The sequence below is a fragment of the Ischnura elegans genome, chromosome 2, assembly GCF_921293095.1.
Source record: "Ischnura elegans chromosome 2, ioIscEleg1.1, whole genome shotgun sequence".
Classification (NCBI taxonomy): domain Eukaryota; kingdom Metazoa; phylum Arthropoda; class Insecta; order Odonata; family Coenagrionidae; genus Ischnura; species Ischnura elegans.
The window spans coordinates 39,629,575-39,650,439 of NC_060247.1; the positions used below are offsets into that span (position 1 = coordinate 39,629,575).

Sequence of the window (20,865 nt, forward strand, 5' to 3'; positions counted from 1 at the left end):
TCATTGTATAATTACGTTATTAAATTTGAGAATATGAATCTAGTGAAGACTTGTGAACATCAACTTTTGTAAACATCAACATTAACCTTGAACTTTTACCATATTAACGCTTTTTTCACACGTCTAACTACTAAATTTAAAAAAACAACATCTTTTTGCTACGTCTCCCAGCTATTTGGCAATGGAAAACTTAATGGTGGAACCTCTCTTCGATTACTTCTTCTAAGCTTGGCTCTCCGTGAACATTACGGAAGTAACGTGTGTGTGCTCTACGGCAATGTCCAACCATCTCACTTTTTTCATCGAGCACACCCCCATCCTCTCATGTCCCGCTTCGTAAGGATAATGGCATATCCTGCGCGACCATTTCGCTGCGATTCCCCCGCCCTCTGAGGGCCCCGGGGCTCTTCAATGGCACGATGGGTCGTATTTCTTTCCAACCCCGACAGAGTCAATTGTGCCCGGGAGAAAAACGAGAAGATAGGGAGGAGCGAGCGCCTCCCGTTTCCACACGGAACAATCCATGCTATGGATAAAGGGTGGAGGAGAGAAGAAGAGCATCGTGCTTTTAGGTTTGAGCATTTCCTGGCGGAATAAAAAAAGAAGGCCACGCGAAGCCATCGCTCGTATCGCCACCGTTGCCTCCGTCCTTCACTTGTCATTCTGCACACCCTTTTGGCTCTTATTCCGCGTAAGACGTCTTTCGCCCTAACTGCCCCACTTATTTTTTTTTGGGTCACTCTTCTATTCTTGTCGCTTCTTTGAGGGGAATACAACTGTTAATTGGGTCACTTTGTCTGAAGGAATGCAGGGTCCAAAGGGAGTACTTGAGACGTTTTCGAAAACGCTCATAATCAAGTGAACTTAATTTTTAGCTTGCTTGACATCTTAGGACTGCAATAAAGTGATGAGCGATATATCGCAAACTGTGATTGAATCACCGTCACTGAAAAGAAGCAATGACTGCCGGTGACTTAACACTCGAAATCACTGTGACTGTGGATTCTGTGAAGATAGCTCAAGCTGCTACCAAGTGATGAGCGATATATCCAATCTGTGATTGAAAAGAAGTAGCCATCACTGCCAGAGACTAAATCACTAAATACACGAAATCATTGCGACTGTGAATTCGGCAAAGATAGCTTCGGCTGTTACCACTGCTACAAGCAGCAGCAATATTAGGTATAATAATGGATGTCTTATTCATCATAAAAGACGAATAAGACATCCATTATTATTAATATTAGGTATTAGACATCCATTATTATACCTAATATTAATAATAATGGATGTCTTATTCGTCTTTTATGATGAATAAGACATCCTTTACAAAATATACAGCTAACGGTTTGAATTTAAAATATGTTAAAAAATACCGACGGGATTTTAATGATTGCCACTAATTAATTCCTTTCCCTTATCAAATTTACTTGATTACCGTAATATAAACTCAGAATCAGAACTATTCCCTTAATAAAATTACTTTTCATGATTTTCCAAATTTCAATAAGTTTCTTCGTTCCTTTTGAGGAGAGCTCATTCATTGAAATTGGACAAAATATCAGGAATAGCAGCTCCACAAATCACGGCTGACTTTATGAGTGATTCTATGAGTGAGCAATTACAGTGAAGAATCACCGTCACGATGAGTAGCAGTCATCGGCATATGTGCCGACTTGGAAAAAATACTGGGGGGGGCGTAAACCGGGGATCTTGCCCCGGGAAATTTTATAAGTATTGAGTTTTAAGTTTTTTAATCATTTTAGAAGAGTCATATGATCGACATTAGAACCCTGATAACTTAAATCTCAATATCTGGACACTCCGGGGAAAATCGACAAGCCTGACACATTTTTTTCTCACACCCATAAAGAATTTTTGAGGGCTCCCCCATGCCCCATGGAGTCGGCGCCAATGGTCACAGGTAAGGAAGTGATTGGAATATCATAGTTCTGCTCACCACTACTGCAATATCATATGGTAATAAACGGACTAGATCCTGCGGAAGAGGTTTCAAGCTATCACATAAAGATAAATTTAGTAAGGAAGTTAGAAAATTGCTCTTTACAAAAATATTTTTAAATTCACCATGTAGTAACAACAAAGCTTTTCATCACTCGAAGAATATATGGGTGATCTTTGAATGTTTTTGGACCCATTTTGTCCAAATGTAATGCAGAGCAATACAATGCAATTATACTGCAGACAAAAGTTGGCAAAGGAGGACATTTGCTAAAAATTTTCAGGTGATAAAAAAACTTTAAACAAGTCATATCTACAAGACCAGCCCATCGATAATAATTAGTCATCTTAAGCTGCCGTTCGTCTCAACCTGCAATGCCAGTGTTTCTGCTGCAGATAATTATCTGAAACTTTATAGGGTATTAAATTTAAATGGAAACTTACAATTCCATATACTTCTTAAAGAAGACCGGAATAATTTTAAAACGCTTTCCATATTTAGATTACATATGAATGGTAATTCTCTTTGTAGTACGTTGCACAGTCTGATTCGTTCATCACTTAGCTCCTATCACCTGCAAGACACGAGCTCTCTCTCTACCTGACTTCCTCATTTTCACTGTCTATTCTTTTATTCTGGTCACCATCCTTTGGGAAGACGACGGCTAATTAGGTGAATGAAGGGATGCAGCGTCCAAAGGTGTCGTCTTCCAAAAACAAATACCCTCAGGTTTCCTGTATCTCATTTTGGTTTCTTTTCCTGCTTCTCGTTTGAGGGTTTTTTTCTGAAAAGCTACACTTTTTGGATGCGGCATTTCACTAGACAAGGTGACCTTTCTTTGTTTTCCAGTTGAATTAATAACCTCACTCCAATTAAAGGCGATGTTTTACTATTTACGAAAAATTATAAGGTTTCTTAAAACCTGCACACAAAAAATAAAATTCTTGAATAGCTTTAAGTTTTACCACAGTTTATTGCATTTTAAAACAAACGCTGTCCCGCAACCCTAGTATCATCTTGCTATGCTGCAAAGAGTTAATGCAATAATATTTTTCTCATTCAGTTTTATGTCTGCTTTTGCTTGACGTTGTCCTAAGATTTTTGATCTAGTTTTGCATGAAAAAACTCGGCCGCACGGTCTACTTCATCTGACGTACCCACTTATATATTCCTGTCATTCTTCTATGATACTCCCGAGGAAGGACAATTGTTAATTAGGTTAGTGTATCCTTCGCGGAATGAATGTAAAGGCTGAGAATAATATTCTGTTTTTCTACCATAATTTCTCCACTGTCTCCATTCATTTTTTTCATCTGCATCAGTCTTATCTTGTTGAAGTCCAGTGGTTGACGACAATAATATTTATATAGAGTAGTCATTCGTGTATACTTGGGTATTTTACATATGGTAAAACTGCGACAAATATGATTCATTTCCCCGGTATAGTGGTTATATAGTTTTTGAAATAACTGGTTGTATAAGAGCATTACAGCAATTTGGAAGACGGCCGTCTTCAAGTAGTTCCTGAGCTGACGCCAGGTTTTGATGAGCTTTGCGTTACATTTTTCGCCGCTATACAGATCCGGACACAAAATCTTACCACCCAGGAGCCGAAAACCGCGCTCCCGTTGTAAAGAACAGTAAGTACTTTGCGCGTTAATAACTCCGGGCCTTCTTCCCGCGATTTGCGATTTTCATAACGATGTACGAGCCGAAACTGTTATCACCCGCGCGAGTGAGAATCATTGAAGGAGTTTAGTAAGTTATCTGACAGTCCTTTTCCCGAAGGAAGCATATTTGTGGCAGAATGTGAAAATGCCTAATTATTTCGCAACTATTATAACTATTATTACACATATATTATGCTTTCAAATCACTAATCGATCATGGGTGGCCAAATTTCTGACACATATGAGCAGAAGGGTCAGGGAAGTGGGGATAATTGGATACTATAAAAAAAATGTCATCTCCGTGATTTACCACGTAGATGACATTTTTTTTATAGTATCTTGTTTGCGTGTGATTCTTTTTTTACGCTAGACACTTTGCTGCCTTGGGAAGGGTGATGCAGTAAATGGAATAAACTGCCTCTGTTTCATTCCGTGGAAGGTACATATATGGATAAAAAATATCGCAAATTTCGTACCCATTCTTCACCAATACCTTTCATCGCTAACATTTGATTCATTATTTGCATTTATTTGTTTTTATTTAAGGAGCGTGGCGGCGGTGGGTAGAGTCATTGGCTAATGATAGATGGGAACCAGGTTCAAATCTCGGTTAAAGCCTCCTTCCATGTCAATTGCTTTAGTTTCAGAGATTTCGGCGGTAAAAAGGTCACGCCCTTCCAGCCCACATTGCGGAATGTATTCTCTCCAAATTCCCTTATTCTCAGTTTTTTTATTCTTCCAATGAAATCAACCACCTCTTCATTCACCTGTCCTTATTCTGTCTATTAAATAAATCTGTCATCATGTGTAATCATCATCATGCCATCATCTGTAATCTGTCAATTAAATAAATTCAAACTACGAAACCCATCGATGCCTAAGTAATTAAAGAAGTATTAAAATTACAAAGTTTGTGTATCATTAACTATTGGATATATTTCCACATATAATTTAAATCGCAAATGATTGACTATATACCCTTATTTACTCCATCAATACCTCGAATCTTTAATATAAGCACAAGAAAAACTCGAAAGGGTGTTCCCCAACCATGACATAAAATCCACCGCTCGCAGGCTGACGTCGGGGGAATATTAAGTCGGTTCTATGGAATATTTCAGCCTACCTTAAGAGGAGAGAAAAGGAGTTGAGCCTGAGATGCTTTGCGGGGGGAGCCCGGGAGTTCTCCCCGTCTTCCGCTGCAGTCCAGTCACCACCTCCGCAATCCCCGCAATTTTTTCCTTTCTTTTTTCTTTATTTTTTTCTCCTCCACAAACATTTCACCGTCTTCATTTCCCGTTTGCGTTTTCTCTCTCTCTCCCTCCCCTCTCTCTCCCTCCCCTCCCTCTCCCTCCCCTCTCTCCCCCATCCTAATCTCTTCTCTTCCCCCTCCCTTCCTCAATTTCCCTCCTCAACACCTCCTCCCGCCTTTCCTCACTCCAATCCCCTCTCGCTTGAATTTCCAAAGAGTGAGAGAGAATTCTGTTGCCGCTGCTCGAAAAGGATTTCTCAGGATTACGTGACGTCATCAGGAGATGGAGGTGGAGGTGTTCCCTTCTTGCTTTTACCTGCTCGGATGCCGCTTTGGCCCTCCTTAACTGAAGCGGCATCTAGCCGTACAAGTTCCCTAAAAAGTCCTACTTCTCCTTGAATTTGCATACCTCCTGCTGAACCGACTGATGGCTTTTTTTTGCTTCAATGTGTTTCATTTCCACTTTCTTGTAGAGTATCACGTTGGGGTTGGAATCTTTAAGAGTAATAAATCGTGTTGAGTTTCAATCACGATTTCGTAGAAAGATTTTTGAGAAACAATGGTTTGCTTAAATATGATGTCAAAATGATAATGCCTTTCTACTACCGATTCCTCTGCTGGCTTATCCCCTGATTTCTCAAAATAATTATCACGCAAAATTTATTTCCATTTTAAGGACTCGATATTAATTTTCAGGTAGGGCATCAAACAACTTCGCCTGCTAGAAATATCCACTGCATAATAAAATGATTTGATGTTTAATATAAAAGTATGATAGTTACATAAACTTCTTACAATCTGAATACTTACATGAAAATATTTGGAGAAAGAGTGCGCGAATACCTATTTGGTGTTTATAGTATTATTTTTATTTTAAAGTTTTTAAAATCATTATTGACCATAGCATTGATTCAGAAGTTGTCTCAAATAACTGGATATTTTAAAGTGAAAAGGAAAACAAAGCGTAGTATTTCAGAGTTACCCCGTCATATATAATTCCTATCAAAAACATTTACGGGAAAATATTAGATAAGCCGTAGATTTTCATGAGCACTGCCGACTTTCCATAGAATTAATTATGAAGTTCCTCATTGAAATGTAAAAAAAATATTTGTAAAAGAAAAATGAAATAATTATCTCCTGTTGAAATAGCGTGCGTAAGAATACTTAAACAATGCCTGATTATTTTTCAGTATATTTTTCTTCACCGTCACTTTCGTTAATATTAAAAAAAATATAAGTAATATTTGCTTTCTAAAGCAAATATGAATGATTAAGATCATTTATAAGTTCGTTGTTTACGTGAATATCAAAGAGATAAAAATAATTATAGGATTATAATTAATTTTTCGAGCAAAAATCACTGAGACCATTTAATAATGTCATTGCTAAGAGAGAGCGGGAGAAAACGAGATTTTTAATAAGAAAAATAAACTTAGAAAATTAGAAGAAAAAAACTGTGCTAAAGGTAGTATAAACAGCATATGTTTAATGTGGGATGATAGCATAAAGGGATCAAAAGGACAATGTGCTGAAATGCGGACGGAAAACTCTCGACCGTGGAATCGGGGTCTGAAAAGAACAATAAAGCGGAGGATGGAAAGGAAAGGAGCAGTCTTTTGTTTAGAGAAGATGGGAGAGCAAACTGAGGGTTTCCGTGTCGCCTCTCGCAAGCGCAGCGGCATACAGCCACCGCGAAGACCGCCGCCGCCCGCGCCGTAGGCACAACACTCCCCACCCGCAGCAGCTCTCCAAATAGACTCGCTGTCGTCAAACGCTGTTCGCTCCATTCTAGGGGGCACTCAACGACTCCACTCTAGTGATAGTGGTGCGACAGCTAACATACAGGGAAAATCTCAGCTCTCCATGCCATTACATTCAGATTGAATGGTAATAATGATAACCGTATGAAATGCGATTTATTTATTTATTTACTGCGATCCCGAAAACAGAAAACCAGCCTAGGAAACATTTTGGGGAAAAATGTAGGAATACTTTGTGGCTATAGCACTAATTCGTATTATAATAATTTTGTTATTATTGTCATCCATGATAATTTTCTATTTATTTTAGGCTACTATTAACGAAAATATAAGTAATTATCAAGTGCAACGACTCTACTCTAGTTATAGTAATATGAAAGCTAACAGGGCGGAAAAATCTCAGCTGTCTCACGTATGATATCCACATTGAATGCATATTATGATGAACGCTTAAAGTAAGGTTAATTTTTTTATGCACTACGATTCTAAAGACAGAAATGCAACCTAGATTTTCACTAGAATTGCTTCTTATTTAGCGATATGTACAAGAATAACTATGACGCTACTTAATTAAATGTATCTATAAGCATTTAAATAAATTAGATGATATATAGCTTTTGAATTCTGACCTTTGCGATTATAAAGGGTGCGCGCCGATAGTAATGCAATTGAATTTCCTGCACCGCTCCTATTGGTTGGAGTGGGATCAAACCAGTAGGTGGGGTCAATACTAAGCTTGACAAAAAAACAGGCAACAATGATGTGACAAAATGGCAAAGCTACTAACGTGTACGTTTTATTTAAAAGCATTCAAATATTCATATGCATCAAACCTCCACTTAAACAAGAAAGCGAACGCAATCTTAGGTATATTGGAATCTTTAAAAGGAAATCTCATATTTAATTCAAATATGTACGTCGACAAATGTCTTCGATAAAGAGATACTCATTGCATCCAAATTCATTTATGAACAGATTTTAACTTCCACCTCAAGCCTAAAAAAAACATTTTTTCACTTAAGTTCGTCATAAAATGTTAGTCGATAAAATCTACAATATCTTTATAAGGCTTAATATGAACCTAAAATAAAGCGTGTGTAAGTACTGTTGCATATAAAATTTGATCATCTCCAATTAGAGTTCCTGGTTGGCCTAGATATTCTTAATATATAATACTCTTTATATGAGCATTATATAAGTTATCCAAAACTTCTAGTATGTCCCCTAAATATTAGCACAATTCTGACCAAATTTTAACATTACCTCTTAACTGTTCCTCCGCAGTTATCTTCATTGGTAACGTGCATTTTGTTTTAATAATAGATTAAAAACCTCGATAAAACTGCGAATATAGTGTCAGAGTCTAAAATAACGGCCAAGCATCAAAATATGTTTTCTATTAAAAACTTTCTCCGTATTTAGACGCAGAAGTAGGAATTATACTGTTGCTTGTAACAAGTAGCAATAGCCTGGGGATGGAAAGGCATTGTGCGAAGAATGCAACTGGGTGTTCATCCGAATTAACGGTTACGCACGTGGCAAGGCTTTCATTAGTTTCCAAATCCCCCTTTAATTAAGAAGAACAATAACACCCGATGCGAACCTAATCCGAGAACAGAGACATTCCTTCACAATTTGGTAGTAATTTGCACATTCCCGAGGTGTCAGAATTCCAAACATCCATCCCCTGGAATCGTATATGCGAACTTTTAAGGCTGTGACGCTGCATATTCTCTTCATGGGAATCTCCAAAGTATTCCAAAAATTTTGTTCACCCTCTGCTTCATGGTATTCCTGCAAGTCCCTAATATATAAAAATAGTGATCATCGTAGTAAAATCCATATTAAAGTGGGAAATAAATATTGACTTGGTGCTGAAAACATTCATCGGTATGAATTACGAAGTTACATGTTTTATCATCATACGATTTTATTCTGCAGGAAATGTTCAACTGCATTGGGTACGATAAACGTTTTCCATACGATAGATCGATTACGATACATGTATTATAGGCACTTAATACAAACTATTTCAATTGCATCTCCTAACATTAATGTAAAAATTAAACTAAATTTTCACCAATAAGTTTATCTCCACTCATTCATTGCTCAGGAAACTCAATTTTGAACACTATTTTCTATTAATATTATTTACATTTGCCATGCCCTTTAACAGTGTCATTTCTCATTATTTACCATATTCTACTAACATAATAGCCTTTTGTAATATATCTTGGATGTCTAAAGAACTATGATCTTTCAGCGCCTCCATTTCAAAAGAATATCTATTTCTAGCCCTTAAAGTTTCATTTGATACAACGACATCATATTGTAGGAAATAAATACTTCTTAGTGATATTAAAACCTTCTTTAAAGGCTAAAACGGACGAAAGTTACGTGACTTACAACGGAAGTGGTAAGAAAAGAACATTTTAAATGTGAATAAAAAATAATTTTTATTTCACGATTTAAATTTCATGTTTCATTATATAATTCTCCTGTTCGTATGGAAAGGATATGTTTCACATTAACCTTTTACTAACTACTCTCCTATTTATAGAACTTACAGCTTATTTCGCAATATACTTCAGAGTTTTCAACGAGATAATTCCTCGAATCCTGCGAATTTATTCAATTCTTTGCTAAATTAATCATGATGAAAAACATTCAAATGGCCAATTGTTAAAAAATAATGATTTACCCGCTTTGGATAGTCACTTTACTTGACTGTTTGCGAAGCTTTGGACTGGTGTAGCAGGAAATCTAGGAAAAAGGATATGAATCAGCGACGCGAAGAGTGGTGGGGGATGAGCGTCATTGAGCTGAACGTGGGGCAAGTAAATAAGAGCTGGCTCAGGATCCGCCGCTGCGGGGGAGGGGGAGGGGCGAGGGGCTTTGATTGGTCGGCGGCAATTAGGGGAGGGAATTTTTCCCGGAATGCCGCGGTCACGCCTCCCTTCCCCCTAGGCCCCCGCTGTCCTCTCGTCCCACTCCTGTGCCATCCTTTCCCCTTTACCGTCATCCAATCCACCCGTGATCTCCCCTTCCCATCCATATCGGCTTTTGCCAATTCACTCCACCCCTTCCCCGTGGCTTTGTAACTTTCCCAGGTGATTATTGATATTCTGGAATTCCAAATTTGACTTCTCTTTCCCGAATTCCTCTGCAAATACTCCACGCAAGTGACATAATAATAATTATTCTTAATATATTTACAGCATATTTAAAAAAAAATAATAATCACTCACTATGAGGAGGCTGGTTTTGGTGACTGTGGTAGAGCTCATCACATACTAAGCCACGGCTTCGCGAATCTTTCTCGCCTGTGTACAGGCCTGCCCTGCAGCGAAGAAATATGATGGATTGAAATTTTTCTTGGAAAAGTCATTCGAAATACAGCATTTAAACGAAGCTCAACGTCAATAAAACTGCCTTGAATTGCGAAAAATGTTACTCATGCAAGTACATGAGTCAAAGTAAATATTAAAGACCAGAAATCAAGAGAGTAAAATAGAAAAAAATATTTGGAAAATATAAAGGGCATAAAAAGGAAAAAATAAAACGTTCAAATCAGCGTGAGCTATTTCCATGGATATGGGCCAATTATTAGCTGCTCTTGTAGGTGGAAATAAAAACTGAGTTATCTGGCATTTAAAACCGTTACCATGTACCTCGAAGTGTGGAAATGCGTATTCATATGTCATTAGAGTCAAAGGAAATCTCAGAAATGTTAGGAATGAATTGCATATACTGAATGTATGAATATTTCGTATTAATGTTTTGTAATTTACCGAGTATCTTTCAATTCTAAAATCACAACTATTACGCCGGATATGTTTTGGAATGTTAAGTTCTCTCAATAAGGTTTGTTGGTGTGGGAAATTTGGGTATATAACCCAATTTCTTAGAAATAAGGAAAATAGGTCCACACTTTTATCGGCAATTTCCGTCTCTCATTGTGAAAGCTTGCAACTGCATGCGATAGCTAAATTAAAAAAAAAAACTGAAAAACTGAATGCAGGATCAAAATTTGTCTGCGCGTAAATGGTAGCATGAAAGAATCCATAGGGTGGGTGACTAGCGACTAGGAAATTCAGAATAAACATCACGGCTCATTACAAGCAATTCGTGTGCCGCAAATTAAGAATTCAAATGACAGAAACAAAATTTATTGAGGAGGGTGTTAGTGATTTTCCCAAAAAAGGCTTAAGTTTTCATTATGCATTTCATTTTTCGCTGCAAAAGGATACATTTTTGAAATAAATTATTCTTTTCTTAAAAAAGTTTAATTGAGAAATTACATACGAGTGTTTACAGAACAAACTTCATGAATACTGGGTACACGCAACATTTTTTTGTACGACAATAAGCCAATTCATTTTCAAAATCATATTTTATAGGATTATCTTGCCCCTAGAATGGTCTATCTCTCAAATCTGATCTGCCAAAACATAACTTTCTATCTTCATAAATGTGTTCACTGCTCCAAAGCAAGATTATTAATCCACTGCTCGAATTATTAGGTTATAAATAGGAGCGAATGATTGCGTTTATCAGGAAGTTGTGAGGAGACACCTCGTATTTTTCCATCCTCGAGAGAAGAGCTCGTCGAAAATTTAATACCCACGCCACCCCCACCCTGCTTTCGAATAAGATGTACCAGGGATAAGCCACCGCCCCCAGACCCGTTCTCTCCTCCCGCGCTTCCTCCTGCCTCCTACGCTGCCAAATTCCTCCGACGCAACTGAATTTTCAACTTTCATCGTTATGGTGAAACTCTACTCCATGCTTGTCACCTGAACTCGGATATAAAAGTGAGCCAGGTTATTTTCAGTCGCTGAATGAAGGCTAACAGACGTAATTATATGACAAGACAGACGCAACAACTAGAATTAAGCTAAGGAGGCCCAAATTCGTGCGTTAGAGGATTTATTAATACTGCCTTTGTAGATGTTTTTTCATTGGATTTCAAAACTGGATGTCACATCGCATCTTGGCGAAGAGAGCAGAGCAATTCATTTACTTTCAAATTTTGGAATAAGTACATTATGCGCAGGGATATAATTGATAAGTTATGAATAAGATACATCGTATCACTAAAAAGCAATGTTTTGGTAAAAAAAGCATTTTTTCAGATGAAATTCGACTGGCTCTTTATGCTGTAATGTAAGTTACGACTTCAGTAAACCCGGTGCGCGGTGGTAGGCAGATTATCCATTATTTGATTGGAGGAAATATAGGAAATCAAAGATGGTTTATCAAGATTTTTACTTATCGGATGGGGTATTGAATAGAAAGGAGAGTGGAATGTGCGTACGGTGGCCCACAGTTTCATTTCTCTTGGTCCATCACTTAGACAGCTGTAATTGGAAATTGAATTTGAAAAAACATCTATTGAGCTACGGAATAGAATATTCTCTCACTGGAAAGGCGATACAATGAAAATCAAAGAATAAAGGTTTAGAAGTAAAGCTTATGGTTTTGCATATTAATATATTTAAATGTTATTTGACATCGAAAAAAATTCAAAGAAGGTCGACAGTGATTTTAGCTTCAAATCAATTGAAAACTAATACCGAAGGCTATGATTTTGTTCCCGTGATATTCTTAAATAGGGCATCTTAAAAGGCAATTTAAAAATGCCACGTAGTTTATCATATCATAAGAAAGAATTTCCATAGCTTCCGATCCATACGGAAAAGCTGAATACTGAAGGTATTGGTAATTTTAAGGCACTACTGTCTCAGGTTTTCGCTCTCATGCATTTGAGAAACGAAATAAAATCTGCGCAGAAAAATCCTCTAGAGACCAAATTTGCAGTGTCATAATTTTCATACTTGCATTATTTCGGTTTAACACCCGAAAGTATTTTCGGAGAAAGCTATAAGACATTATGGTAGCGCTTCTGAGCATATAATTCCTGCCAAACACATTTAAAAAGCTACTACCGTATAATCAATCAATCAATATGTGTTTCTTTTTACTCTTGCCTTTCTCTTTTAACGTCATGGTTTATGGGCCGCATAATTTAATAAATAAAACTAACAAAAATTCTAATGATTGTTAAAAGACTACCTAAAATATTACCATAAGTTACCTGGTTTCTACATACAGAAATCATCTTCCCTAGTCTGAATTGAAGACGATACCTAAGATTCTGGAAAAAAAGACACCTTTTTCTGTGGCCACTTTTCAACAGTAAAATGGAAAGGGGCTTGAAGCCTAAGCGTGTTTGACGAGATCGTATCCAACGTCTATGGAGTTAAATTTCCACTTGAAATACGCGGAGTTGGGCGTACATTTATATAGGGTGTCCATTTCATTTGTAGAAATGAAATGGTAACCACATTTTCACTCTAAAGTGTTCTAGGGGAAATATTTTACCCACCCGGAAAATTAAATATGCCTTTAGTATAGGCCATAATTCCGTCATACATTTTGCGTAAAGAAGCAGTATTTCCCATAAAAAGGGAGGGAATATTGTATAAATGATATGAACAAAATAAAATTTCGAATACACCTCTTCTTAAGGGATCTTAAGAGTTAATATGCTAATGAACCATGAGTTTGCTCCTAGTATGTTTCGAACGCCCTTTCCATGTGGTTAATATTTCTCCTGAAAAAATAAATTCTATACCTACATGTATATTCTAGTAATCCTTTGATATTGTTGATTTCGTATCACAAACTTAATTCTTCTCCTAATGGAATCCTATGCATGTAAATTCTAAAGTCCCTCGATACTGACAATTTCGTATTACAAGCCTGCGCAAGTTAGTATAGTCTCCCTGGGAAAATAGCAAGTAGGATAACAAAGAGATCAGAGATATTAGTATATTCGTTTCATGAAGGTTTAAAAAAAAATTTTATTTGTACCTGATGACAATATTTAACTTTAAACACTTGCACTATGAAAGTAATATTCCGATTTTTAATTCATAATTTTTCTGGAAACTCACTTTAGAAAAGGTTTAGCTTGAAATCAGTGATCGATAGATAAAATGCTCTGAACCTAACATTAATGGTAATGATCATTAGTTATAGTGCCAATGCGACTATAAATATCGATAATTTCAATTACTCCCATCAGCTGTCCGAGTTATTGATGAATGCACTAAAGTCAAATTCTTAAAGGTTTTCTTTGAGAATACCACCGATTTCTTCATGTAAATTTAAATCAAACACAGCTTACTCCTCCCACCCTCTTTCCTGATAGCACCAGTGAGAATGTATATGAAAGCCAAATTCGTTATGTTGTTTATTTTTACCAGACGTCGAGCGGGAACTTTTTACGCTGTTATCAGCTATGAGCAAATCTGAAACTAATATGAAGATTGATACGGCTTCCGTTTCCATAAATGTCGAGCACATCGACCTTTGGCCCGAAAAGCCGATTTCCACTCCTAACGTAATAGCTGTGACGTCAGCAAACAGGCACCAAGAGGAAATTGAATCAAACCGCATGGAAACTGCTTGGTTGGCATTATTTAATTACAAAAAGCGCTGAATGCATAACTATCTGACGCATTGATTTCGTCTTACATTCAGATCAACTATGCCCTCCAATAAGAACCTAACCTAAAACCCCGATTTTTCGAGGAAACGATAAGAAGTTACACTTTGATAAGTAAAATATACGTGGCGAAAATAGACAATATTTAAAAAAACTAAATTGCGATGTATTACATTGAAATTAAATATTGGCGATGAGCAAAAAAATGACTTCTTTATTTGCACCGAAATTGCTATTTCTTGTATAATGAAATTCATAGCTTCCCTGAGTTTTTACAGGGAAATGTAAATAAATTTCACGTAGACTATGTGTCTGAGTAAGCCTTAGGGTGCAAGAGGAACTTGAAGTGGTCGCGGAAGAAGCAAAAGTGGGAAAATACTGAAATAGCAGTTTGAAAATCTCCCAAAGCTCGCGATCACGTGGTAGCGGAAATTTTAAGCTTCGTTTGATTCCGTTTAAACTAAATAAATACCTGTGGCACTTAACGAAGTGATTTTATTTTATTTATATTTTCAAAAACTGTATCCAAATTCTAGGTAACAGCGCATCTCTGTTCAGCCATTCCCAGCTCCGCTGCTAACGCGGTTGTGAAAACGAAATGGGCATTCTGTTAATTTGAGGGGTTTGGGCGGTGACGGGGAAGAGTTTGATTCAAAGCATTGCGTTTTGCGGCACAGAAACTTAGCTCTTGTGGACGGAGGACGAGAGGATACCAAAGGCGTTCAAAATCTGGTTGTGGATGGGACTTAAGATCGGTAAGCGTGCGGAGAGGAACAGCTAGACATGGTGGGCAAGGAGAGGAAGCTAGATGAGATACGGACGATACCGAGGCCCTGGACGGAACGAGTACCAAGCGGGCAGGGGACATTAAATCGGTGCCAGAGGAAATATTGCTTGGTAGGCTTGGTGAAAATTGGAAGAAAATAGGATTCATAGCGAGAATACAAGGAAATTGTACTTGTTTTGAATTTAAGTGGGAATTTTAAAATGGGAGGGAAGACGGCCGGAATAGTCGGCGAATGCGCTATGTAAGCGTGCCTTAATCGGTGGATTCATTAAATAATATTATACTATTATCACCGGCAATATGACCAAGTCAGCCCCCCTCCTCCCTTAACCCTCCAACAGGACAAGGAGTCAACTCTTCCCTTTCGTGACCCCTTCACCCGACTCTCCCAACATGGCCGCCAGCCGCACTTTCCTCCTCCCCAGCATCTCAACTCTCTGGTGTGTCCGACGCACCGCCCAGCCACCCACATTACGCCTAATCTAGATAATGGACGGCACACAAAGCTTGTGGTTGATGTTCTCTGCTCTTTTCCAAAAAATTTCTCTCTCTCTTTCAACGCTTTCCTCACTTCCCCTTCTCCTTCATCGCCTTTCCCTTTTCAGACCTCCCGGCCTAGGGCAAGTTGGTTTTGGAGCGTCGTCGGGTTGAGCAAATAGGAACTTCACCCCTAGAACCTGGCGCTATTCTTTTCTCTAACCGGATACTTGACCAGTTCTTAATACAACTTTAACAAAATACGCTAGTACTCTTCGATAACCGGTGATACGATATTACGTGCACCTAAATTTTCAAATACGTTCAAAGCCAAAGTAATTTGAAAAATAGCAACTGCTCGCTAGGCATAAGAATATAAATATTAACCAACGCAAACTATTTATAAATTATAGGTACCTGAAAATTTAAAATTTATCCAATGTATCAATATATTTGTTGCTGTTACCATAAGATATGTTATTTTACCCATTTTTTTCCTAACATAAAACCACATTAGGGTATCGCATGAGTCGAAAGGTTTAGCAAGAAATTCCAGTTTACCCAAAAAATTTAATGCATTGATTTTTTCCCAATTAGAATTAATTAAATGAAATTGAGGGTTTTCATATTTCCAAGATCATGGAATAGGAGGCAATTTCAGCAAGAAAGAGTAAAAAAATCATATAGGTCGTGAAAGGCCTTTCAAAGTAAATATAGCCCAGAGGTAACAGCTGAGAATGTGAAAGGAAATAAGTAAAAGCAATCAGGTTCAATAAAATAGGCTGTTTTAACTAGCTCGTTGGGAACCAAAAAGAGCCCGACATTAATAGGATTCATTCATTACTATAAGAATATATTTGACATAAACGAACTGGGTCAGTACGCATGGGCAACTGTGGTAACTTCGGCGCTCCACAGGTAACTTTTCCCGAGAGATGCAAAAAGATTCATAGTCCTGTATTAGGCTATTTGAATTGTGCTTTTGACTTCGTCCTTGCATCAGTAGACAGATAGCAGAACGGGAATCATTTCTGCATTAGTATGGGTTTTAGTTCCATGGAATAGCATCAAATTTTTTTAAACGGTTGTTAAAATAGTAGAGCTTCAGAAACAACCTTAAATTAAAATTACATGATCTGTCAATAATTCAAATGCTTTCCACACATTTTTTATTAATTTGTAAATTAGACAAGCTTGTTTATCCAATAAATAATGAAAATTTGGGCCAAAGTTACCCTAACAGACGTAATAAGAATTAAGTGGGTGAGAAGCCAAGGGCTACAAGGGAATTCTATTTTATAATAAGAGTTAGTTACAGAAATTAGGTGTAGATAACAAATGAGATCAATTAGATATGTTACGATGCATTTGATTTTTTACTCGACGTAAGCACAGAACTGAGAGTCACTCGTATCCCTTGGCAAACATGTTTTTGTGTATTTCTTCTAAAAATTGAATTTACCTACCTATGCTGAGAAAAATGTCACTACCCCTTGGCGTCTCATGCCCTCAATTAAGAGTGACTTATTAAATAACCAGTGATCGATCACAGGCGTAACGGCAATAATTAGTCATTGCCATGAATAATGACGATTTTCATCCATAGTTAAAAATTAATGTCGGTGAACAGATAAAACTTTATAGATCTACAACAGAACTAAGGCAATACTAATTACAAAATAAATTGGCTCAAGGCTAAAATAAAGCGAACATTCAAAGAGCCGGTGCAATTCGATGACACAACAAGTGTTTAATAATTGAGAGGAGATAATATGTTTGTGGGCTAAAATTGGCATGCGATATCTCATTTCACACATCACTCATTCGTATTAGTTTCCAATTTGTCTCAATTACGCCTATGCTGTATTTCGCCTCTGCTCTCCAATTCGTCAAAACGGCTGCATTCCACGAGAATACGTCAATATATTGACTTCTTCTCATCCCATATTGATTGGGATAATTAACTCTGCAAGTTACGAGTGTCAGACTGGTAAAACCTTGTAAATATAAGATGTTGTTATAATTGACTTTTAGCAGTATTCATACGGTTGATGTATTTATGTGTTTAACCCATTAGTGCCCGTCGGCAACTTTAGTTGCCATGCTACATTTTGTCTCATACAACGTTTACTAAGTAGTCAATTCATATGATTCTTCGTGTGTGCTTTTACTAGACCTTACATTGTTGGCCAGCGCTGCTCGTTCCTCGTCAGTTCGATTGTGTTTCGCGTACTGGTCGGATTACTGCAGCTCCTCCAGGTGTTCAGCCGACGACTGGTGACTATCTTCTTTATCATGTTAGCTGAGGACTTTTTCCGTATTATATTCACTAATATTTATTTTTCAACTTATAGTGAAAGCTTTAATGAATTACTATCCAAATTATTACGTAGAAATATGGTTTTGTTTTTTTTCTATGCCAATGTAAAAAGTGATGGCAACTTAAGTTGCCGACGGGCACTAGCGTAGTCAAAAATTGCAAATATTCGTATTTTTTTGATTTAATTCAGTTTCAAAGTAGTATAAGTACTTAAACAGTAGCTATTAAAACTTTATTGAGTACTTTTGAACTTTTCATGCATTATTCGGTGTTTTGTTCTTCTAATCTTCCTAAAATATCGATATATTTTTGATTAAATAGCAGGTTGCCCATTTTTTTGGCATTGGGAAAAAGCACTATTATTTGCAAATTCTATCGAAATAAGGTCGGTTTCATTTGCTATGTTACACACCATTGTTTATTAATTCGCTTTTAGGGCCCATAGGAATTGTATTAAACGAGGCTTGCGCCTGAATGAAATTCTAGATGCCCTATTGGAGGACGATGTTTCCCCGGAAAGCATTGCCATTTGCCCTCCCGTTGAAGAGAAGGGAATGATAAGCGATCAGGATTCCGATCTTTCTGACGAGGAGGTGGAAGGAGACTTCAGCCATCTTCCGGCTCGTATTCTGCAGTCAGAGGTTCATGCTGACTTCTCCGAGGAGGCTGAGGAGAGATTGGTCCAGAATGGACGGGGTAATTTCAGTGAAATGTGTGAAACCTCAGTAACGCTAACCGTGAAGAAGCCCAAGAAGCGAAAGCGTTGTTACCCCGTGCGATGTTGGGAGGAAAACTGTCAGGACTTTGCTTCCAAAATTGAAAATGTATCGCCAAAATATCTCCCCAATGCGGAAGACCATTTGCGCGAAACTGTGAACTCCCCATTTGATGCCTTGAAAGCAATTTTTTCGGAATGTTTAGTGAATCGTATAGTCATAGAAAGCAACCGGTATGCCGCCCAACATCTTGTTCATGGTTTAGAGGCAACAAGTGACGAAATACATTCATTAATAGGGGTAATGCTTTTGTCAGGATACCACCGCCTCTCTCAAAAGAGAATGTATTGGAAGGTGGACCCGGATTGCCACGTGAAAATAGTTGCGGATGCAATAAGGCGAAACAAGTTTGAAAATTTACTTCGCTACCTTCACCTGGCAGATAATGATGCTAACAATGGGAGTGACCGAATGTACAAGGTACGTCCTTTGTTTGATTTCCTCAACCAGGCATTCAAACAAATAGAACCGGGGAACAGTTTGAGCATCGATGAGAGCATGATTCTCTATTACGGCCGGCATGGGAGCAAACAGTTTATTAGAGGAAAACCCATTCGCTTTGGATTCAAGCTGTGGGTTGCTGCTGATCCAACAGGCTACATACATCATGCTGAGCCTTACTGCGGTTCATCCACTCGTCTTCCTGACACTGGGTTGGGCCAAGGGGGGGGACGTTGTGTTAGGTTTAGCAGAGGATTTCGACAACCTATTTACGTCAGTTGAACTTTTAACTGAGTTGACCAAAAAGAGATTGGGAGGAACAGGGACATTGCGAGAAAACAGAGTCGGATCAAATATGAAGCTACCTGACAAGAGGGCTTGGAAAAAGACGAACAGGGGTTCTACCGGTTTTTCCGCTTCTTCTTATCTAATTGCGGTACGGTGGAATGATAACGCCGTTGTCACCGTTCTCTCAAATTGTGAACCCATGGAGCCTATGAAAAAATCAACTCGGTATTCCAGGGCAGAAAAAAAGATTCAGTTTGTTGATGTTCCAGGTACAATCGCTAGGTACAATGCAAATATGGGCGGGGTGGATATTTGCGACCAATTTGTTGAAACCTATCGCACAGCAATCAGGACAAAGAAATGGTGGTGGCCATTCTTTGCCTGGGCGGTAGACATTTCAGTGGTCCAAGGATGGCTTCTTTATAGAAGATTATTTGGTAATGAAATGCCCCAACTTGAATTCAGGCGCCAGTGTGCAATTTTTCTCCTTAAATCTTTTGCTGTTGCCCCGTTGTCACCAGGAGTGCGGTCACCATTTTCGTCTTCTCCGAGAAATAATTTTCGCCGAGATCACAAAGATCACATAATTGGGAGGGGGAATTCAAAGTATCGGCGATGTCGTGTTTGTAAAAAAAGAACACAGCATCTTTGCACAAAATGTGATGCACCACTGCATGCTAACAAATGTTTCGGAGATTTTCATTCGTAGTGTGTAAAATGTGTTTCTTTAATTTCCTATTGTTCCTTTGGGCGCATTGTTGTGAAAGAAATGAAAGTAATACATTTTGTTCAAATTTTCAATATATTCATTCTATAATCTATTGCACAAACTACATCTTAAAATTACTGTGCTTCATTTTTTTTCTGAAAATGTATATGATCTTGAGTTTTTTCTGCCAGTCCGTGTTAATAAGTTTTATTTGTTTGTAAAAATGAAACATATCAAGTGTTGTCATTTTTGTAAATGCGATTTATTTGAAAAATATATGTGCAATATTAACAATTGTTTTAAGCTAATAAAGTTCAAAAGAACATTTTAAAAGTGTCGCGATAGGTTATCGAATTCACAGAAAATCATTACCCATCTTGCCAGAATAACATCCCATTCTTGTGTGAGGAAATGGTAAGAATATTATAAAATAGCAGTGCCCGAATGCAAATATTTCATAATCTCCTCTATTGCATTGCAATAGGAGCACAGCATTTATTTTGAAGAAGTTAACCTCAAAAAACCACTGGTAAACTGAAAAATAGCGAAGATGGAATGAAGTTTGCATATTTTGACTATGCTAGTGCCCATCGGCAACTAAAGTTGCCACTTCAGAAAACAATGAAAAAATTATTATTGAGTGCTAAATTTAATATATGTTGTTTCAAAAACTCCTAAGACCATTTTTTGAAGATATTGTTCAAATATAACAACTAGGGAATTATGGGCACTAATGGGTTAATTAGTGCATGGAAAATATAAACATGGGTTTCAAACGTTTCTTATACAGGAGCGGTAGAATTGTAACTTTAAGTTTGAAGTCCCAAGTTTGGTTTTCAGATTAATATTTACCGGTAATTCTCAACGCAAGAAGCTTGTACTGACATTTGGCAACGTTTCATTTTA

The 20,865-nt window shown here is 37.6% G+C and overlaps 1 protein-coding gene across 1 annotated transcript; it reads left to right on the plus strand.

The window, feature by feature from the left end:
- The first annotated feature begins 959 nt into the window (after window positions 1-959).
- On the plus strand, window positions 960-19,244 carry LOC124174212 (piggyBac transposable element-derived protein 2-like). The gene is made up of 2 exons (XM_046553308.1): window positions 960-1,033; window positions 18,182-19,244. Exons 1-2 carry the CDS (start codon window positions 960-962, stop codon window positions 19,242-19,244), a joined length of 1,137 nt encoding a protein of 378 aa, XP_046409264.1.
- The last annotated feature ends 1,621 nt before the right edge of the window (window positions 19,245-20,865 follow it).

What these genes read in the sequence shown, in the direction of transcription:
- LOC124174212 (XM_046553308.1), top strand. Translation starts at nt 960, where the DNA reads ATGACTGCCGGTGACTTAACACTCGAAATCACTGTGACTGTGGATTCT. An exon ending in ATAGCTCAAGCTGCTACCAA is followed by an intron (nt 1,034 to 18,181) that starts GTGATGAGCGAT and finishes ATTCGCTTTTAG; the next exon opens with GGCCCATAGGAATTGTATTA.